At 50.9% G+C, this 19,046-nt stretch overlaps 1 protein-coding gene across 4 annotated transcripts in view; it reads left to right on the top strand.

Moving 5' to 3' along the window:
* Nucleotides 1-19,046, top strand: part of Dab2ip (DAB2 interacting protein) — a 153,056-nt gene that overhangs the window by 58,255 nt on the left and 75,755 nt on the right. For all 4 annotated transcript variants that reach the window (XR_003709659.1, XM_028754675.1, XM_028754673.1 and 1 more), the window contains exon 2: nt 3,133-3,236. Coding sequence is in view for 3 of the 4 variants with exons in the window: in XM_028754673.1 (XP_028610506.1) it covers nt 3,133-3,236 (104 nt within the window). In the remaining variant the exon portion in view is untranslated. The remainder of the gene's footprint in view (nt 1-3,132; nt 3,237-19,046) is intronic.

The raw sequence follows: 19,046 nt of genomic DNA, 5'->3' as shown, positions 1-19,046 counted from the left end.
TCAGAGCTCATAGGACATGTGCCTGGTGAGGATGACACATGCCATCAGGAAGCACATTAGGATCCCTGTCCAGGTGGAGAAGGTGTGTACTGCACAGAGACGGAACAGGAGCCGGGGCTGGATTGGGGGAAGAGACTTGAAGGCAGACGGTGAGCGTGGGAAGAGATTTCCTAGGGAAACCTCCAGAAAGAGTGGGTGTCTCTTGACTGACTAGCAGAGCGTGGGGGTGGGGTGAGTTTTAAGCAGAGAAACACAGCAAGGAAACATGGAGATGGCTGCCTGCCACCCGACTGGAGGAACTAGTCTGGCAGAGCTGGCCCAGTGCGTGGCCTGCCTGCTCCTTGGCCAGGGCTCAGAATTAGACTGCTGTCTGTAGCTGAGTGAGGGACTGAGCTCTGTCCTTTCACACTGCTGGGAACACCTTCTCAATCAGGAGAGGAAGAAGTAGGTAGTGTGGGTAGGATGTTCTAGACTGTCCTGCCTTTGAGGGGCCTGTGTCTGAGCACCTATGTCCTGCCTACGTGTATCCCCCGTGGTGTGTGTGAGAGAATCCATGTGAACATGAATGTGTGCACACATTTGCCAGGGTGCCCTCTTATCCCACGTCCCCGTGCGTCCCATGTGCCAGAGTGACCTTCACACTGTCCTTTTCTTCTTTATGAATCAACAGGTTTTTGCTAAATGCCACACACACCAGGCTCCTTGTGGGGTGCAGAGGATGTGGAGGTGCAGTGCAGGCATTGGGAGTTGTGCCCCCATGTACACACACGCACACACACACACACAAACACACATGGCAATGACATTCTCAGACTCAGCCATTTCCATTAAGCATTAAGATGACAGGCAGAGGTGTCACTAGGGACCTCCTTCTTGGCTGTCTGGTTAGTCAGGCTGATGGAAGAACCTGGGGGGAAAGTCCTCTGTGGGGGCCCATAGCAGAGCAGACAAAGAGACAGCAACTATGGTCTGAGGGAGCAGGCAAGAAGCAGTTAGATCGAGCTGACTAGGGTCTTAAGTAGGCATGTGTAGGCCTGACTCAAATGTGTTCCCTGCTGTACCCTCAGACTGTCACCTGAATATTACAAATTTAAGTGTTTCATGACTTAGAAGCCACGTGTAGTAGCACTTGGGAGGTAGAGAGAGGTGAGTCTCTGAGTTTGAGGCCAGCCTGGATTACAGAGTGAGTTCCAGGACAGCCAGGGCTACACAGAGAAACCCTGTCTATGGGGAGGAGGCGAGGGGGTGGAGGCTGAGGGGAAGCAGCCATGGCACTGTAGACTTACACCCCCCTTCTCCTCAGCACTGTGCAGCCACTACTGTCTCAGCCCTGTTACTCTCTTATCCAGCGGGCCTCCCACTTCTAAAGCTTCTGGAAAGGAAGGCCCAAATTAGAAGACAGAGGTCACAGATTATCTTGGTTGAAGGGACCATGGAAGCAGGCTGTCTAGTGTTCCATCAAGTATGGCATTCTAGGAAAAGGCTCACTGATCTGTACACAAAACTCTAAGCTTAAGTGCAGACTCGGGAGCCTTTAAAATACAATTGTGAGGGCCGGGCGGTGGTGGCGCACGCCTTTAATCCCAGCACTTGGGAGGCAGAGGCAGGTGGATTTCTGAGTTCGAGGCCAGCCTGGTCTACAGAGTGAGTTCCAGGACAGCCAGGGCTACACAGAGAAACCCTGTCTCAAAAAACCAAAAAAAAAAAATACAATTGTGAGGGCTGGAGAGATGGCTCAGTGCTTGAGAGTACTTGCTGCTCTTGGAGAGGTCCTTAGTTCTGTTCCCAGCACCAGTTGTAAGTGGTGGCTTACAACTGTCTTTAATTCCAGTTCCAAGGGAGCCTATGCCTCTCCTGGCCTTGATGGGTGCTGGGCATGCGTGTGGTGCACATCATACGATGGGCGTGTGTGTGGTGCACATCATACAATACAGGCAAAGCATCTATGACATACAACAAGGATAAATAAATCTTTTTAAAAATTGTCATAAAAATCCAGCACTTGGGAGACAGAGGGAGAAGGATCAGGAGTTAAAGTAAAGGTCATCTTCAGCTACGTGGCAAATTCAAGGTTAGCCAGGGTTACGTGAAATCCTGTCTCAAAATAGAATTATAGTAAATGCATGCAATTTGCCATTTCTCTCTCTGTTTCTGTCTCTGTCTCTCTGTCTCTGTATGTCTATCCCTCTGTCCCTCCCTTCCTCCTTCCCTCCCTCCCTCCTTCCTCCTTCCCTCCTTCTCTCCTTCTCTTCCTCCTCCCTCCCTCCCTCCCTCCCTTCTTCCCTCCTTCCCTCCCTCCCTCTCGTGTGTGTGTGTGTGCTTGCATGCATGCGCGTGTGCACACATACTGGTGTCCTCCTTGATGACTTTTTTTGGAGGCCAGGGCTCTCACTGACCCTGGAGCTGGCTTACGGCTAGACTGCCTGGCCAGCAAGCTTCCGGGATCCTTCTGTCTCTGTCTCCGCAGCACCTGGATTGCAAGCACACCTGGCATTTGTGTGGGTGCTGGGGATCTGAACTCAGGTTCTCACACTTCTGCATCGAGCCCTTTGCTAGCTGAGCCTTCTCCCCAGCTTCATTTTAACCATTTTAAGTGAACAGACATGCAGTTGTACAGCTCTCTATGCGCAAACCCTTTCCATCTTCTCAACAGAAACACTACACCATGCAGCTGTAACCCCCACCCCTTGCCCACAGCCCTGGGCAGCTTACCTTTGATTCACTCTCTGGCTATGGATTTGACTATTGTGGATATTTCTCATTGTTGGACTAGAAGAGTCTCCGCCCTTTGGTTTCTGGCTTCTGTCACTTGGCATGATGTTTCCCAGGTTCATCCACAGCATGTAAATGATGTTTTACGGTGTTCATTGATCACCAGGATGGACAAACGCACTGTTTTTGCCCTGTGCCTGTCATGAATAGTGCTGCTGTCAACGTTTCATGCGACATTTAAATCTGGTCTTCTGGTATATGCAGAATTAGCTGCCTGGGTCATTTTGGGGTACATACCACTGCACTTTTTCCACAGTGGCTACTGTATCTGTGGCGCTGTCCTAGGAAGTGGGTAGTGGGAGAAGCTACAGCCTCTTGGAGCTTTTGAATCTGCTTACCTTCCCTCTTCTCCTTTGACAGAGTCACCCCAAGAAAGGCCGGGCTCCCGGCGCAGCCTTCCCGGCAGCCTGTCAGAGAAAAGCCCCAGCATGGAGGCCTCGGCTGCAACCCCGTTCCGGGTCACGGTAACTATCTCTGCGTCACCACCGCCACTGCCACCACCATCACCACCTCGCCCTTTGGGGCTGCTCTGCGACCCCGCACCCCCCTTCCTGGAGCCTCATGGACCGGGAGAGCATCCAGCCTCCCTTGCTCTAGGTATCCGATCCCTTGGCAGCTCCCTGCTCCCTGTGTGGCCCCATTCTTTGAGGGAGGGGCAGGTGGAGGACAGAGACTAGGGGCCACAAGAGCTGAGAGAGGAAGCTGGACTGGAGCCGCTCAGCATGTGTATACACTGTGCCCTTCACCCTTAGTTTGGTATCTTTTATAGAACAGTCCAGAGCATGTCATAATTTGATTCTGTCTTGATGGGAAGGAGAAGAATTCTGTCTCCTCCAGCTGACGATCCCTTAAAATGGACTCAGACAGAATGTGTGTACCGTAGCATAGCTGCTCAGTTTAGACAGCCGGCATGCATACCTTTCTCTTTCTTGAAACCCAAGTGAGCGCTGGGGAGATGGCTCAGCCAATAAAGTACTTCCCTTGAAAACATAATAACGTAAGTTCAATCCCTAGATCCTGTGTTTAAAATGAAGTTCCAGGTACTGTGGCAGGAATATGTAATCACAGAGATGGGAAAGAGAGACAGGTAGGTCCTGGGGCTCGCTGGCCAGACAGCCTAGCCTACTTTGTGAGATCTGTGTCAGTGACTGCCTCAAAAAAGGTGGGTGGTGCCCTGACAAATGGCATCTGAGATTGTCCTCTGACCTCTACACAAGTGCCTGCTCTGTGTACATGCATCTGTATGCTCATACATGGACATGTGGGTTTGCATGCATATATGTACACAAAAAACCTAAGTGACTTTGCAGGAGTGGACCTCAATGACCACTCCCACACACCTCCTTCCTTTCTTTCCTTTGTTCCTTGAGACAGGAGTCCCTGGCTAGCCTGGAACTCACTATGTAAACCAGGCTGTCCTCGAATTCATAGAGATCTGCCCGCCTCTGCCTCCTGAGAGCTAGGAATAAAGGCATAACCTGCGATGTCCAGCTCTGTGTATTCTTGTTCTCTGCATTTACACTCAAGCACACATTTGCGCAGACCTCCTTACACTGCGGACATGATGCTATGTGCTTCCGTTCAGTGCTATGGTAGGCACCTGGAACTGGGTGAAGCATATACACTGTGTTCCCTAGGGATCTCCAGTCTGGATCAGAGAGGAAGGGCGACCCTTTGACCATCCATCCATCCATCCATCCATCCATCCATCCATCCATCCCTTCAGCAAGGTTTCTCTTGCGCTTGCTGTGTACCAGGCACCATTCTAGGGATGGGTGAAGGGTACAAGTGCCCAAGCCAATGTGCAGTGTGCAAGAGTTCTGAAGAACCTACAGTTTTGAGTTGGTGCTAAGAGCTAGGGGGTGGTGTGGTCTCGCAGCATTTTTTTTATTTTTTTATTTTGATAGACTCACATGTAGCCCAGGCTGACTTCAAATAGTATATATAGTAGATAAAGGCCTTGATCTTCTGATTCTTTTGCTTCTACTATCTGAGTGCAAGCATTATAGGTGTGTCCTACGACACTTGGCCTTTGAGGTGAAGTTTGAGCTGGAGGACAGAAGATGAGGTGCCAGACAGTCTTGTGGCAGGTAGGCAGACAGGCAGAGCGAACTAGGTGGAGAGAGAGGAAAAGAACACAGGCTTGGCTGTCATTATGTAACTCAGACTCCAGGGGAGATGACTGTCCCTAGAGGGTAGCAGAGGTGTTCTGGGCTCAGAAGGGTCAGTGGAAATTGGCTAGGTAGGCAATAGTGGTTGTGGTGGTTATAGCAAAGGTGTGGATTTACACTCCGCTGCTGCTGCTGAGTCTGGTGATAGGTGTTAGAATAACTGCGTAGGAGGTGAGGCTGGGCCAGGAGCAGCCTTGGCTATCAGACTGAGAGGATAGGGCCTTCCCCGGGGCCACTCACCCTCCTGCTTCTGTGTATGGTATAAAACTAGGTTCTGGGGTCCCTTCAGGATTGCAGGACCTGGATATGGACATTTTAATACACTTGTGTAAGAGGTGGTTCAGAGTCAGGGCTGAGGGTTAGCCTCTGGCAGGAAGGGTCTAGGCTCATACTCTTAGATGTATCCAGCTGTGTTCTGGGCTGTTCCACAAAGGTGAGCTCATTACTGTCCACTGGGGCAGAAAGTAATTTCCCCCTCTGAATATGAGGGCCACAGTGGGCAGGGAGAACCCCTGGGGGCCTCGGAACAGTGATTGGTATTACTATGGTTCTGGCACTGATGGAGTGTCCACTGTGTGACTGGCATCATGTATATTGTGTACCAGGCACTATGCCCACTGTCCTGAACTTTTGCAATCCTTCTTGAGGTAGCCCTGATGTTGACTGCCTCATTACAGAGGGGGAAACTGAGGCTCGTGGGGTACGTCATTCACTCAAGCTCGGGCTGATGAATGGGACCCAGGTATGTCTGGCCCCAGGACTTGAGTGTGGCTTCCTAGGACTGGGAGTAGTCATGTGGCCTGCCACTGTGGCTTCCTCGGGCACACCATCATACCTTCGTGCTGCTGTAATCTGGGGCTCAGTAATTGCCAGCTGGGATTGGTGGTTTTCCTGTCGTCTTTACTGTTTCCCCGGGCAGAAGCCACCTGAGGATGGAAGTCAGTGCCAGCCTGGGAGCATGCAGCACCCAGGAATGCACTCAGGCTGCTGGACTCAGGTGGTTTGCAGGGTGCAGGGCACGTTCATGAGCCATTTGTTTACCCACCTTCTGGCCACTTTATGAAGTGTCACTAAGTATTAACATTTCAGACACGAGGAGCACAGGGTTTAGAGTTGGTATCTCTGTTACATAGCCCCTGAATTAGTCAGGTATTGATAGGGCTGTTGGCTGTGTCAGGGTCTTGCCCTTAGGCACTTTGGTCCTTTGTCTCTGTGTAGCCATTAAAGACAAGAGTGTGAGCGGAGACTCTCTTGGCCTGGAGCTGGATGAACTGAAGTACTTGGGTATAAGATCTGGGTTCAAATCCTAGCACTTCTGAGCTATGATGTGACCTGGTCAGCCACCCAGCCTCTTAGAACCTCTATCACTAAAGTGTGAAACAACAACCCAGTCCTGTAACAGGTGCTTAGCTGGGATGCACTCTGACCAATCATATCCATCCATTAGGTCCACAGGCTCAATTGGGAATCTCTTTCTTACTTGGGATTAGTATTAGGTCATAGAAGATATGGCATTTGGTGTGTCAGGAGGAGAGCCTCCTCACGCCCATTCCAGAATATTTATTTTCTCCTGAATTGGCATTCTCAGTTCACAGCTTGCTGCTGCTCCCCGTAGACCCTGAGGGAGCCTAGGGAACATGCTTTTGCCTGGGGGAGGCAGGTGAGATACCACAGGCTATAATGAACCTGCCACTGTTGCTGCCATTGCAAACCTGGGTGACAGGATGTCACCATCTCTTACAGAAGGTGCCCTGTGGGAGATTGTGTGTCAGAGTTGAAGGTCTCAAGGACTGGCAGAGGACTGACTGATATGACAGAGGTTCCTCCCAGCTGAGTGTAGATCTCCAGTTTGGGTTGTGTGTTCCCTCCCAGAGTTCTTACTCGCCCCATGAGGAGCTGTTCCCACAGCTGTTTCACAGGGCATAGGTGGCTCAGTGGGACATGAATGACAGCCTTTTAGAGTGTGGGACTGGAGAAAGCCTCCGTCTTTTTCTTTGTGCGACATGAAGATGATGGTTTTGTGCTTACTATTCTAATGTGGCTTCAAGGCCTGGTGCCAGCTTTGAGACTTGAGCAAGTTGCAGGGCCTCCCTGTTCTCCTGTGTAGCTACCGTTCTCGGTTGCAGTGAGCATGGGGCTGTGGCTCCCCAGGAGACTGTGTGTCTCAGAGCTGTGGGGGACCTGAGATAAACAGCTCATGGGGAATGGGCTGAGAGCAGCTGACCACAGTGGCCTCCTGTTCCTCTCTTGGAGGGATCTGAGATTCCCACCCAGGTCTGTCTTCTCTGTACTGGGAAGAGGGAAGACAGAGATGAAAGAGCATGTTGGAGGTAGCATCTGCAGGCATAGGAGGTCAACCCAAGCCCTCCTGGGCCATAGTCTCCTAGCGCGTTCCCAGGAAGCAGGTTGACAGGAGACATGGACATTCTGACAGCTGTGGTTCCCTGGAAGGCTCGTTGGCCTTTGCCATCTCTAGGTGTGGGCTCAGTCCTTCTTCTTTCCTCTGCCCACCTAGGCATTGACCTTGAGGAGTCTAGCGGGGTCAGGATGGGAGGTGGCAGAGGCTCTGGGAAACTTGGCAGCCAGCTGATCCCTCCTTGGGAAGTTGAAAGTGGAAACATTTGAAGGTTCGGCTGAAATTAGGTCTCAGGGTTGGTTTTTTTTTTTTTTTTTTTGGTGAGATGGAGAAGTGTCAGAGAGGGGAAGGCTCAGGGGGCTGCAGAAGCTGCAGATAAACTCGGCATTGTGTTGAGTGCGGATGCTTCTAGAAGCAGGTCTTCATGGTTCACTTTTACTAGTGCAGGGCTGTGCAGAAACTGTGTGTTTCTGATTCAGTGATAGTATGTCTGAGGTGTTGTGGGAGCCCAGAATAAAGGGCTCTCTGGCTGAAGAAGATGGGAGAATTCTTACAGTGGGGGCCTTTACAACTGGGCTTTAAGGGACATGAAGGAGTTTCTCAACAAAAGACAATAGTTAGAGGAAGATAGCGCCAAACAGGAACAAACCAATGGTCCTGATTGGAGTGTTGGAGCAGGCAGGAAAAGTTGAGCAAGAAACGTGAGGGGCTTTAGTGGGAGCTCGGAGGCGTTTGTACTTTCTCCTGTAGGATGTTGGAGCTACAGAGGATGGTGGCTAAGGGTGGTGGTCTCTGGGGCACCCACTTGAGGTTTCAGCTGCTCTGTCTTCTCCCTACTCCTGTAGTCTCCCCATGTGTGAACAGACATGCAGAAGGTGAGTGAGTTCTTCGGAGAGTCTGCCATTCTGCCCATGTGTGCCTTCTGCAGGAAGAGGCCCTTTTCTAGAGAGGGAATTCAGTCAGAGCACCAGATGCAGGTGTCCTTCAGGATGGGGCAGGGCTAGGGTACTGTAACATCTCCTGACTGAATGAACACGGAGCCCAGGACCATGAGGCAGATGAGACTGTTGGGATTTGTGCTCAGGCAGGGAGTCAGGGTGCCATCGGTAGACAGAGATTAGGACAGATCAGGGATTCAGGATGGGTTAAAGGATCAAGCCAACTGCTGTGCTCACCTAATCCTTGATCCCCTGAGCTTAGATGTCCTTGTTGGGGGGTCTGCTTGCTTAGTTACAGGAAGCACTAACCCAGCCTGGGCAGCTTGAACAGGAACATGGAAAGAGAAGGAAACAAACACAGCTCTGTACTCCCTCTTTGCAGCTCTAGAACCTTCCAGAGTGTCCCTTGTTCTCTGCCAGGCCCTCCCTTATGACCACTAAGGTGTGAAGACTGCTTCTTAGACTGGGTCACAGGCTCCTTACAGGTTTTCTCGGTTGGGATGGCGTGCTGGTTTCAGTGATGGCAGGTGGAGTGGATGAGGGATTTTCCCTCAGCCTGTGCTCCCGGGAGACGGTGCTGACTTCTCCCGACAGAGCACCTGGGAGGGAGCCCATTTGATTCTCGGCCACTACTCCCTTCTGTGGGCAAGTCACCGGTCTTCAGACCTCTTTCTTGGTCTCCAGACAGGGCAGCTGTGAGGCCTCCAAAGCCTGCAGGTAGCCAGCCATTCAGCCAGTGTGAAACACTGCTGCTGTGTTTTAGGGTACACCCTTTCCATACTTTCCCCAGAACCCTAGGGCCTATCTCTCCCCTTCACACTGCCCCAAAGCAGCAGCATCTGTGACAGAGCTCTGAGGTACAGCTGGGACCAGGAGTTGGAGAGAGGTGAGAGAGTAAGAGGCTTAGGGACCCAGCGCTGGTGTTTTAAGGGGACAGTAATGTGGACAGAGTGGGACAGTCTTCAGGGTGCTTTCCCACCAGTGGGGGGCAGCAGAGGGCAGCGAGTGACCATCTGGGTGGCTTTTCTCAGTGAGAGCTGAGGTCCTAGTTTATACTCCTGGCCACAGGGAGCCATTGAGTTATGAAGGCTGCAGGATGAGCTGTGGTGACAGTAACACTGGTCAGGGAGCATCCGGTTGACTAATGGCAGCTGGGGCTGGCTGAGCTGGCTTGGCCTGGGTTCTTCAGACAGCTGGATCTCTACTGTGACCCTTGGGGTCATTGAAGGAGCAAGGTTTGGAGCCACAGCAGGCTTGTATCAGGAGGTGCTCAGGGTGAGAGGTTAGTGTGTGAGCTGACAGGAAGGGTTAGGGCCCTGCAGTCACCAGGCTGGGGCTACTGAATATTTAGATCCTGCCATATTGAACTGCCTAGAGGTTCTTTGGGCCCCTTGTTAGCGGCTCCAACTACTTTGAGAGGGAATAGGAGGGTATTCCAGTGAGGCAGATAATGGCTCAGGTCCTCTGCCCTGGGTTCCAAGCTCAGCACGGCTGACTATATGGACTTACGGTAGAGGATTGTAAGCTTGGTTGTGGCAGGTCCGTGAGGCAGACTGCAGGAGTGTTCATTTCCTCCTTACAACTCTGGACAACACACATTTAACTTTCCAGGATGACTACACTGAGCAGAAGGAAAGGTCTGCTAAAGCTGCCTCCCTCCAGCACTTGGATGCGGAAAGCCTCATGGACCTTGCTGGCTGCCTGTGGCCAGTCTGTGCTAGCTAGTATCATTTATTACTCTCCTCCTTATGGATGAGGAGTGTCAGACTCACAGAGAGGAGCATAGTGTTCTGGGTCACACAGTTAGTAAGGGTCAGAGCTAACATCAGAGTCCCTGCGCCCCTCTCCTGCTTTCCCTTGCTCAGCACTTGGGCAGCAGGTGCCTGAGAGGTTATTTCTTTGTACCCAACCTGTGGTCCTGCAGGCCCTATCCCCTTCCTGGATCAGGAGCCTGGATGGAGGTAAGGTTCAGATGCCCTCCTGTTCCCACTTTCTTGCTCTCTGTGTGTTTGTATGTATCTATTAGTGTGTGTGTGTGCACATGTGTGTATCCATGAGTGTTTGTGTGTGTGTACATGTGTGTTGACTTTGCGATTCCTTCTCTGCTTCTCTCCCTTTTTCTCCCTCTCTCCCTTCATTTCTTCTCCCTGAGACACAGGCTCTCTCATTATTAGCCTAGAGTTCACTGGTGTCTAGGCTGACTGGCCAGTGATTTGTCTGTCTCTACTTTTCCAGCATGTGCCACTGAGCCTGGCTTTTCTTTTTTCTTCCTCTCATGGCTTCTAGGGATTAAACTTAGGTTCTCATTCTTGTGTGGCATATGCTTTACTGACAGGCATCTCCCAAGCCCCATGCCCCTTCTGTTTTTTTAGACAGGCCTTGGGCTCTGGGTCTTCTGCCTCACCTCTTAAGTGCTAAGAGGACAGGCACACACCATCATGCCTGATTATACAGTGCTGGGGATCAAGCTCAAGGCTCTGTGTAGGCTGGGTAAGCACTGCACCAATGGAACCACATCCCCATCCCCCCAACCCTCCACCCGCCACCCCCCACCCCCCACCCCAGTTTCCTCACTTTTTCCTGCTCTGAATACAAAGTGATCACGTGGCAATGTGGTTGGATTACAGATATAATTACATGTGAGTTCTTGGGCAGGAATTGTTTCTGAAGCCAGGAGGCCTTCTGTGGAGGTGGCAGATACTGACATCTGTTTCCTACACAAGTCTAACATCTTGATGAATAACTGCCTGTGGAATTGCTTACAGAACATCTTAGAGGAAGCATGCCCACCCCTGCCCTAGTGCCTTAGATGGCTTCCAGTGGGAGGTGGATGCATTTCTCCAGCCTGGCATGTGGGCATCCAGGGCCTCTCAGGCCTGCCTCAGCCTCTGCCTTTGGACTGCTTGATCTTTTTGCCATCCTTCCATCCCTTGCTTTGGCCTTCCTGGGCAGACATTCCCTTCCCAGCTTCAGGATATGTCTTCATGTCCTTCCCCTTCTCCACTCGGTCACTAACGATCCGATCCGCTGTGTGCCTCTCTTCTACCAGCTGATTGTGACCTTCTCAAGGGCAGGCCTGGCGTCTGATTCCTTGGAATCCTCAGCGCCTGCTTTGGGCACCTGCTAGGGGCTGGTGAAGTGAAGGGGGGTTAGGTGGGGACAGTTGGGAGTGAATTAATTAGATGGGGATGAGGTGGGGAGCAGCTACCTCCTCAAATCTGAAAGCCCTTCGTTCTCTGTCTGAGGCCACTGTGACTACCAACTCTGAGATGAAAGGCCTGGCTGGTCAACCCGCTCCCACGAGCCCCAGCAGAACATCATCCCTTGCCGAGACTTTGTCTCATCCTTCTGAGGCCATGACTTCCAGGCCAGTGCAACCTGCAACTGCCAGGTTATAGGAGGACAATTGCCTGTGGTGCCCCCAGGGCCTGCAGTTTGGCTTTCTTGCTGCTCAAGTCAGAGGTCCCCCGGGTTGTTCCCACTGATTAACTCTTTTCTCTGCCTTGCTCTGGGGCTAGCCCAGACTGTCGGGTGACTGGGAGGCTAGGACTGTCTGACCATCTTTGGGTTAGCCACTGCTTCCAAAATGTCTCTTTCATTGGTTATCACAGCAAATGAATTCCCACTGGTATGGTGGGGGAGTGTGCCAAGAAACAGGATTTAGAGGTTAGCTAGCTTCTAGAACAACTGAATCACAGAATGTCTAAGGGACTTGTTCAGGGCCTCATGGTTGGGTGTGGAGTGGTCTACACAGGCTGAACTCAACACTGCCACTCCTTGGCTGTGGGATCCTATGCAAGGCTTTGTCCTTTCTGAGCCTCTAATTTCCCATCTGCGTAGTGGGTTGTAAGGATCAAAGGAGTCGTGAAAAGCTTTAGCAAAGGACCTGGTGGAAGCTTCCTGAATTGCATATGCTGGGTCAGTCCCTGCCATGTTAACAGGGGTGCTGAGAATGGGGTCCAGGTCACTCTGCTGGGTCACCTCTGCCAAGAGCATTTGCTCACCCAGGAGGGAGAAGGTCTGTGATTCACTAGACCACCAGCCTGGCCATGGGATCTCAGCCCTGAGGCTGGGGGACCAGGATGAGAGGCTAATTCAAGGGGAGGCACCCTGGTAGAATGGAGTTCCCGAAACTTCAGCCTAGGGTCTGCTTAGTGTGACTTTCAGGCTTCTGAGGCACTTGAGTGTTAAAGTCAGTGTCCACAAGCCTGGGGCTTTATGGGACAGTGAGTCACTCCCTGGCTACTCTCTGTTGTCATATCTGTGCCTGAGACTGAGAGAGGCATGTCTGATTTCTGTATGGATGTTTGCTCTGGCCTGGGGGAAGTATCAGAGGGCCATGCTTATGGACCCTTTCAGAGTTTCTTGGGCACACTCCCCCACCATACCAGTCATCCCCACCTGCTTCTCTTTGGTGTCTTAAGGGACCTTTGCCTTGCATGTCCTCATGATGTGTCACAAGCCCAGGGTGGGTTGGTGGTGTGGAACTTGAAAACCAGGAGGCCCTGTAGCTTTAGCAGAGGACTCCAGGAGCAGGCAGACTCACTGCCACCTGTCCCACACCACGTCCTGAGCCCAGAGTCTGCCTGCACTGCCCTTGTGGCTACTCTCAGCAGACTAGCCTGAATCTCATCTTTAGTACTTCTAAAATGTCTCAAAAGCTGTCTCCTCTGGTAAGCCCTCCAGGATTACTCCTAAGTTGGATTCTTTAAAAAGTCTTCTTTTGTATCACAGATACTAATTCACTGCTGCAGCCCCTGGGTAGGTGGCATTAAACACATTCATTTATAGGTAGAAATGTCTACAGAGGGACCGACCGTACAGGTCATTGGGGAGGCCCAGCCTGGGCGGAGGGACCTAGAAGGAGGAACTAGATCCCCCAAGCAAAAGGGGACTTTGATTTCAGGAAGCCCTTTGAAGTCTTTGCTGGTCAGAGGAAGCAACAAGAGCAAGCTCAGGGAAAGTGGGATCGATGGTGAAGAGATAGGCAATAGGCCCGTGTGCTCAGTGGGCAGAGCACCTCCTGCATGGGCTAGCGTCTTTACAAACACTGTAAACACATCTTTACTGACAAGGGGGCAGCCATGGATGACAGCCACTGGCTTAGGCAGCATAGCTCATTGACCTCTACTGCCTGCTTCTTCAGGAAGATGGTGGCTGAAGATCGGATGTTCTTGTGGCTGTGCCACATGGGGGCTTCCAAGTGAGCTACATTTTAGGACAGAAAGACATGTTTAGGGCAGGAGTTTGTTGCTCTTGACAAAGATGCAAGACCCTGAGAGACATATGTCTAGGGATGATAAAAATGAGGTGTACAAAGAATAAACGGTGTGCACAGCGACACCTCCAAAGTGAAGCTTCCTACACAGGGCAGAGGGAAGATGGTGGTGGCAGACTTAAGCTTGGTCTTCAGGACCATTTTCCCATCTTTGTCTGCTGTGATTGGCATTTGTGCCAGTGTCATTTATGGCTGTCTGCTAACAACAGAGCATGCGTGTGTGTACACGTTCATTTCTATGTGTGTGTGAGTGTGTGTGTGTATGAGTGTGTGTATGTGTGTGAGTGTGTATCTGTGTGTGAGTGTGTCTGTGTGTGTATGTGAGTGTGTCTGTGTGTGTATGTGTATGTGTGTGAGTGTGTATCTGTGTGTGTGTGAGTGTGTCTGTGTGTATATGTGAGTGTGTGTCTATGTGTGTATGTGTGTGCTGGTTGACTTGCATGTGTGTGAGTGTGTATCTGTGTGTGTGAGTGTGTCTGTGTGTATATGTGAGTGTGTGTATATGTGTGTATGTGTGTGCTGGTTGACTTGCATGTGTGTATATACATGTGCAGCTGTGAGCATGCTGCTACTGAGGAGATGTGTATTCTGCTTGTCTTCTTTTGTGGGTGTACCTTTTGTGTGGGCATTGTTGGCATGCCTGTCCTTGAACCTGAATATAGTTTCAGCCTTGTATATTACTCCATGTGAGAATGTGTTTATGTGCAATTTTCTGACCAAGACGTTTGCAGAGACAGGGTCTCATTCAGTAGCCCAGGCTGGCCTCCACCTCAGGATCCTCCCATGCATTCTCTCCTCCATGCTAGGATTATGAGTGTGCCAGTAGTCTTGTACATTCAGTATTTTAAGACAGGAGTTTATACTTGAATGTCCCAGCCTCTTTTGGGACACCTCATGGCCTATGGTCCTATGTGGACTATGAAGGTCTTTCATGTTTAAAGGAATACTGGCATATGTCAGAAGGGGATCTGTGGCATAAGGTGGCCCACAAGTGTGTGGCCATCAGAAAGGCATCAGCTATTGGTCCCAGCTTAAAATGCCCCTTCCTTTTCACCTGCCACCATGCCGTCACTTCATTAGTGAGTCACTCCCTAGCTTGGATCACCTTTGATGGTGGAAGAGGACCGGAAGAGTGGCACATCTGAAGGATGTGGGCAAAGCCAGAGCATTCTTTGGTACTTAGTGCCAAGCCTGGGAGAGCCAGGCAACCCAGCTGGTCACTGATCTTAATGTCATAAACTTGGCAAGAGCCAGCCCTGGGAAATGCTCATGCTCACTCAGCCAGCTCCCCGTGTTTCCCATGGGAAGACTGAGGCTTGGGAAAAGGAAGTGCAGCCACCCGGGAGAATCTGGAAGCTTGGTGCTGAAGCTTGGTTATTCTAGACAAGTGTGGCCACCTGCTGGGCCTTGAGTGTCTTGTTTGTAACATGTGGGTCTATTGTTCTCACCTATCCACCTAGGAAATAAGTCTCTTGCCATCCCAGGTCCTGCCCCAGCCTGCCTGCCAGCGTGCCCAGCAGCTCTCCTCTCCTGGGGGCGAGAGGTAGCAATATCTGCCTGGGATCTTCCCTTGCCTTATCTGTCTTGCTTACTTAGATGTGTCCTTGGCATTCAGACAGAGCCCAAAAATGGTATTGAGAGAGATGTCTGTGAAAACAGCCTCTTTCCCTGAAGCTTTCCTGTTTGGGTTTGGACTTTTAAAACTGGCATGGATAGAGCATGGGTCCACCCAGCGTGGACCCATGGGGTTCTACCTGCATCCTGAGTACTGTCTTAAAGTCCCAGGGTGAACAAATAAAGGGAGGCAGAGGTAGGCCAGGTCATTTGCACATCTGCAGTGGCCCAGGGTCAGTTTGCAGGAAGGAGAGAAGGCGATGAAGGCTGAACTGGGTGTAAGGTATATGACTGTGTAGATGCTGAGGTTAGGGGAAGGTTGCCCTTGACTGAGTACTTGCTGTCTACTAGGCCTGGGCCCAGTACTTCACACTGTGGGAGCTATAGCAGTTTGGAGTCCCTTGGTGACAAGGAGCTCTCAAGGTGGTGTGGCATGCACGCCTGTAGTTCTCCAGAGCACAGTGCATGGGAGGATCAGACAGGTCAAGACTCCCTGAGCCTTCAAGTCACTTGTGAGTCCTGTGTACATTCGTTGTCTCTATAAGAAAGGAGGTCCCCTCTCTGCTCACCCCACATTTCAGAACTCTCCTAGTCCTAGCTCTGCCACATAACAACCTAGCCACTTGGAGCAAGTATCTTAATCTCTCCTAGTTTCCACTTCCCATTCTGAAAACCTAAGGGTCTGAACTGAAGCCCGTGTTTCCCCAAGGACTCTTAGCTGAGGCCTTGAGCCTCCTAGGCTGGCCCCCTCCCTGCTGAAAGATGCACTCTGCGTTTTCATGGACACAGCAACTTGGCAAACCAGGAGCTTGCTCAATAACCCATCATTTATCCTTCTCCTCATCATCACTTGGAATTGATTGAAATGGGTGAGTGAAGAAATCATGCGTCTGGAATTCTGAAAGTGTCTGAGTGCTGCTGGAGAGCCTTCCAGAGAAGAGCAGGGGTGGGCCAGATGTTAAGACAGAATGGCTGAAACTGAGGTGTAGGGATGGGGTGTGTGTGTGGGGGGGTGCCTGACAACTCCTTACAGCCAGACACACTATGTTCTCCACTCTGGTCTGCCCTGGGTCTTAGCCAGTGTAAAGTGGGGACCTGCTGGGAGTGGTTATGTCCTTTTAGGTGGGGGACATTTACAAAGGAGGCAGAGGCAAGAACTGGTAACAAGCAGCCTTATATGCAAGCCCTGGGCCTTAGTTGGGCCCAGTGTACAGGCACAGCTGCCTGCTGTGTTAATGGAGGCCAGTGCCCCACAGGGGTGGAGCAGACTCAGTCCCAGTGGATGGTGGACTGTCAAGCTGCCTGCTGTGCTTTACACTTCAGTCCCTGCTCCCTGGATGAAAGCTTAGGCCTCACCTGAGCAGCCTAGCAGCCCCATGGCCGCACACTGTGCACATGGGGAGTCTCTGAGGTTGCTTCAGAAGAAAGCACTAAAAGGGTTCAAAACTTCTAAACTGGATGTTACTCTGTGGCTCCAGGGTCATATTACACACGGCTTCATTCATGGCCCTGTCCCCACTGCTAGGCAGCCTGCAGACTCCTCAGAGGCCCAGGTAGATTCCTCCCTCTATTGGTCACTCACACCTTGGGAGAGTTGGCTATGTACTAGAGCCAGTCTCAGTAATAGTGACAGTAAAGCATGTGGTTGCTTAAGTATTTGGTGACTTACTACTCATACCTAACAATAATCCTTTCCATCATCTTGTAAAGTAGGTTCCATCATTAGCCTGTTTTACAGATAGGATACCGAGGCTCAGAAAAGGTGAGGGATGGGGTGTGTGTGTGTGTGGGTGCCTGACAACTCCTTACAGCCAGACACACTATGTTCTCCACTCTGGTCTGCCCTGGGTCTTAGCCAGTGTAAATTTTGTACACAGGTTGTCTGGTTTAAGATTGGAATCCAGATCAAACATGGTGTTGCATGTCTGTAATCCCAGCACATGGAAGGAGATAAAAGATTTATGAGTTTGGGGGCCAGCCTGGGCTACATGAAACCATGTCTCATCAACCCCTGTCCCCCACCCCTGGAAAAAATTGATCCCAGAAAGTGTGAACGTGCTATTCCTGTAATCTTACAGTTTTAGGAGGCTGAGGGCCTCCACATGAGTTCAGGGCCAGTTTGGGCTACATGCTGAGACCCTTCTCGGTAAACAAATGAACAAAGAGATTTGAACCCAGGCACTTAGAAAAAGCCTGAGGTGCCCCAGGGGAGAATTAACAAGTGCAGATCCCTTGTGTGTAGGGAGAAAGATCATGTGAGAAAGCAGACTCTGTGTGTGTGTGTGTGTGTGTGTGTGTGTGTGTGTGTGTGTTTGCTGTGGGGGCAGACAAAGGAGAGATTATGGAGTGATTATTGAAAATATGTCTAGCCCTCACAGATGAGCTAGCCCTGGCATATGCTATTACAAGCTGTAGATTTTTAAATTAAACCTTTGTATTTGAGTAGGTTCCTTGTGCGGGTAGATTTGGCTTTTGTTGGCTATTCTGTCCTACACCCCAGACCTAAACTCTGATCAGCTTTGCATGTCCTGTTTAATACTAACTGCATGTCCTCCCCCAACTCATTTCACAGTGAGGTGACAGATCTTGCCTACCAACTCTCTGAAACAAGCTAGGATCTGGTACAGCTCAGTTTAAAGCCTATGTGCCTACTTGCACCTCTCAGTTCTTAGCCACTGGCAGTCACTATGCTCTAGCATAGCCCAAAAGTGGATGTCAAGAACTCTGTTCTACTGAAATAAGGAACTGTTTGTTTTTTGAGGCAGGGTCTCACTACATACCTCTGGCTGGCCAGACTCACTAGATCAGGCTGACCTCAAACTCATGAAGATCTGCTGACTTCTGCCTCTGGAGTGCTGGGATCAATGACGTGTGCCACAGCTTGTAGCTAGAAGGAACAGGAACCTTGCCTGGTGCCACTGAGTTGGCTTGGGTCTTTGTTTTTGTTTTTTGTTTTGTTTTGTTTTGTTTTTTTCTCAGTGCTGGCATCAAACTCAGGAGCTAGCTAGCACTCTACCACTGGAGCCACCTCCCAGCCTTTTGCCCTTCGATCTAGCATAACTTCCTGGCTTGAGGACCAATCAGCCACACTTCATGAATTCTGGCTGTAGCTGATCCCATGAAGAGACAAGAGAAAAGGCTCATCTCCTTTCATCCAGGGCCAGGGACCAACCACCTGACTCCCTAGCTGTGTGAAGCACGGTAAACTGTGAATCTAGGCAGAGCACAGGAATGCAGCTTGGGGCCTTTGATCTTGGGAAAACCCCCTTGTCACCCTCAGTAATACAGCTTGTTGGCCATGAGGCCATGGCCTCATCTTCCTAGGATGAGGGGTATTTATTATATATGGGACTCTGTGCTGGTACACAAGGTCTGTAGGGTTGATTGTGGTACCGTGGGGATTAACAGGGGTTCTCAATGGTTCCCTGAAGAATCTCCCCATGGTCTGACCTTCTGGACCTCTTGGAAATGTAGATAACACTTGTCACCCTGTCCTGTCACCCCATAGTGCCCATGGCTCTCTAGTGTACTAGGCTCTTGGAGTACTGATCTCCAAAGTCATTGCAGCTTGAGTCAGGCAGGTAGCAGGTAGTATTGATTTTCAAAAGGAAGTTACAGATGTCTGTCATCTGGTATTTGAGCCTGGTGAGGAGAAATGCTGAAAAGTGGCAAGATCCAATCCATTCTTCTAGAGGGAGAATTCTAATTCTCCTCCTCCTCCTCCTCCTCCTCCTCCTCCTCCTCCTCCTCCTCCTTCTCATCTTCCTCCTTCTCCCTCCTCTCCTCCTCCTCCTCCCTCCTTCCCTCCCCCTCTCCCTCCCCCTCCCCTTCTGTCTCCCTCTCCCTCTCCTTCCCTCTCCCTCTCCCTCCCCCTCCCCTTCTGTCTCCCTCTCCCTCTCCTTCCCTCTCCCTCTCCC

This window comes from Grammomys surdaster, unplaced genomic scaffold (genome assembly GCF_004785775.1).
Source record: "Grammomys surdaster isolate TR1022 unplaced genomic scaffold, NIH_TR_1.0 126035, whole genome shotgun sequence".
Classification (NCBI taxonomy): Eukaryota; Metazoa; Chordata; class Mammalia; order Rodentia; family Muridae; genus Grammomys; species Grammomys surdaster.
This window is presented reverse-complemented; position numbering and strand designations above follow the sequence as displayed.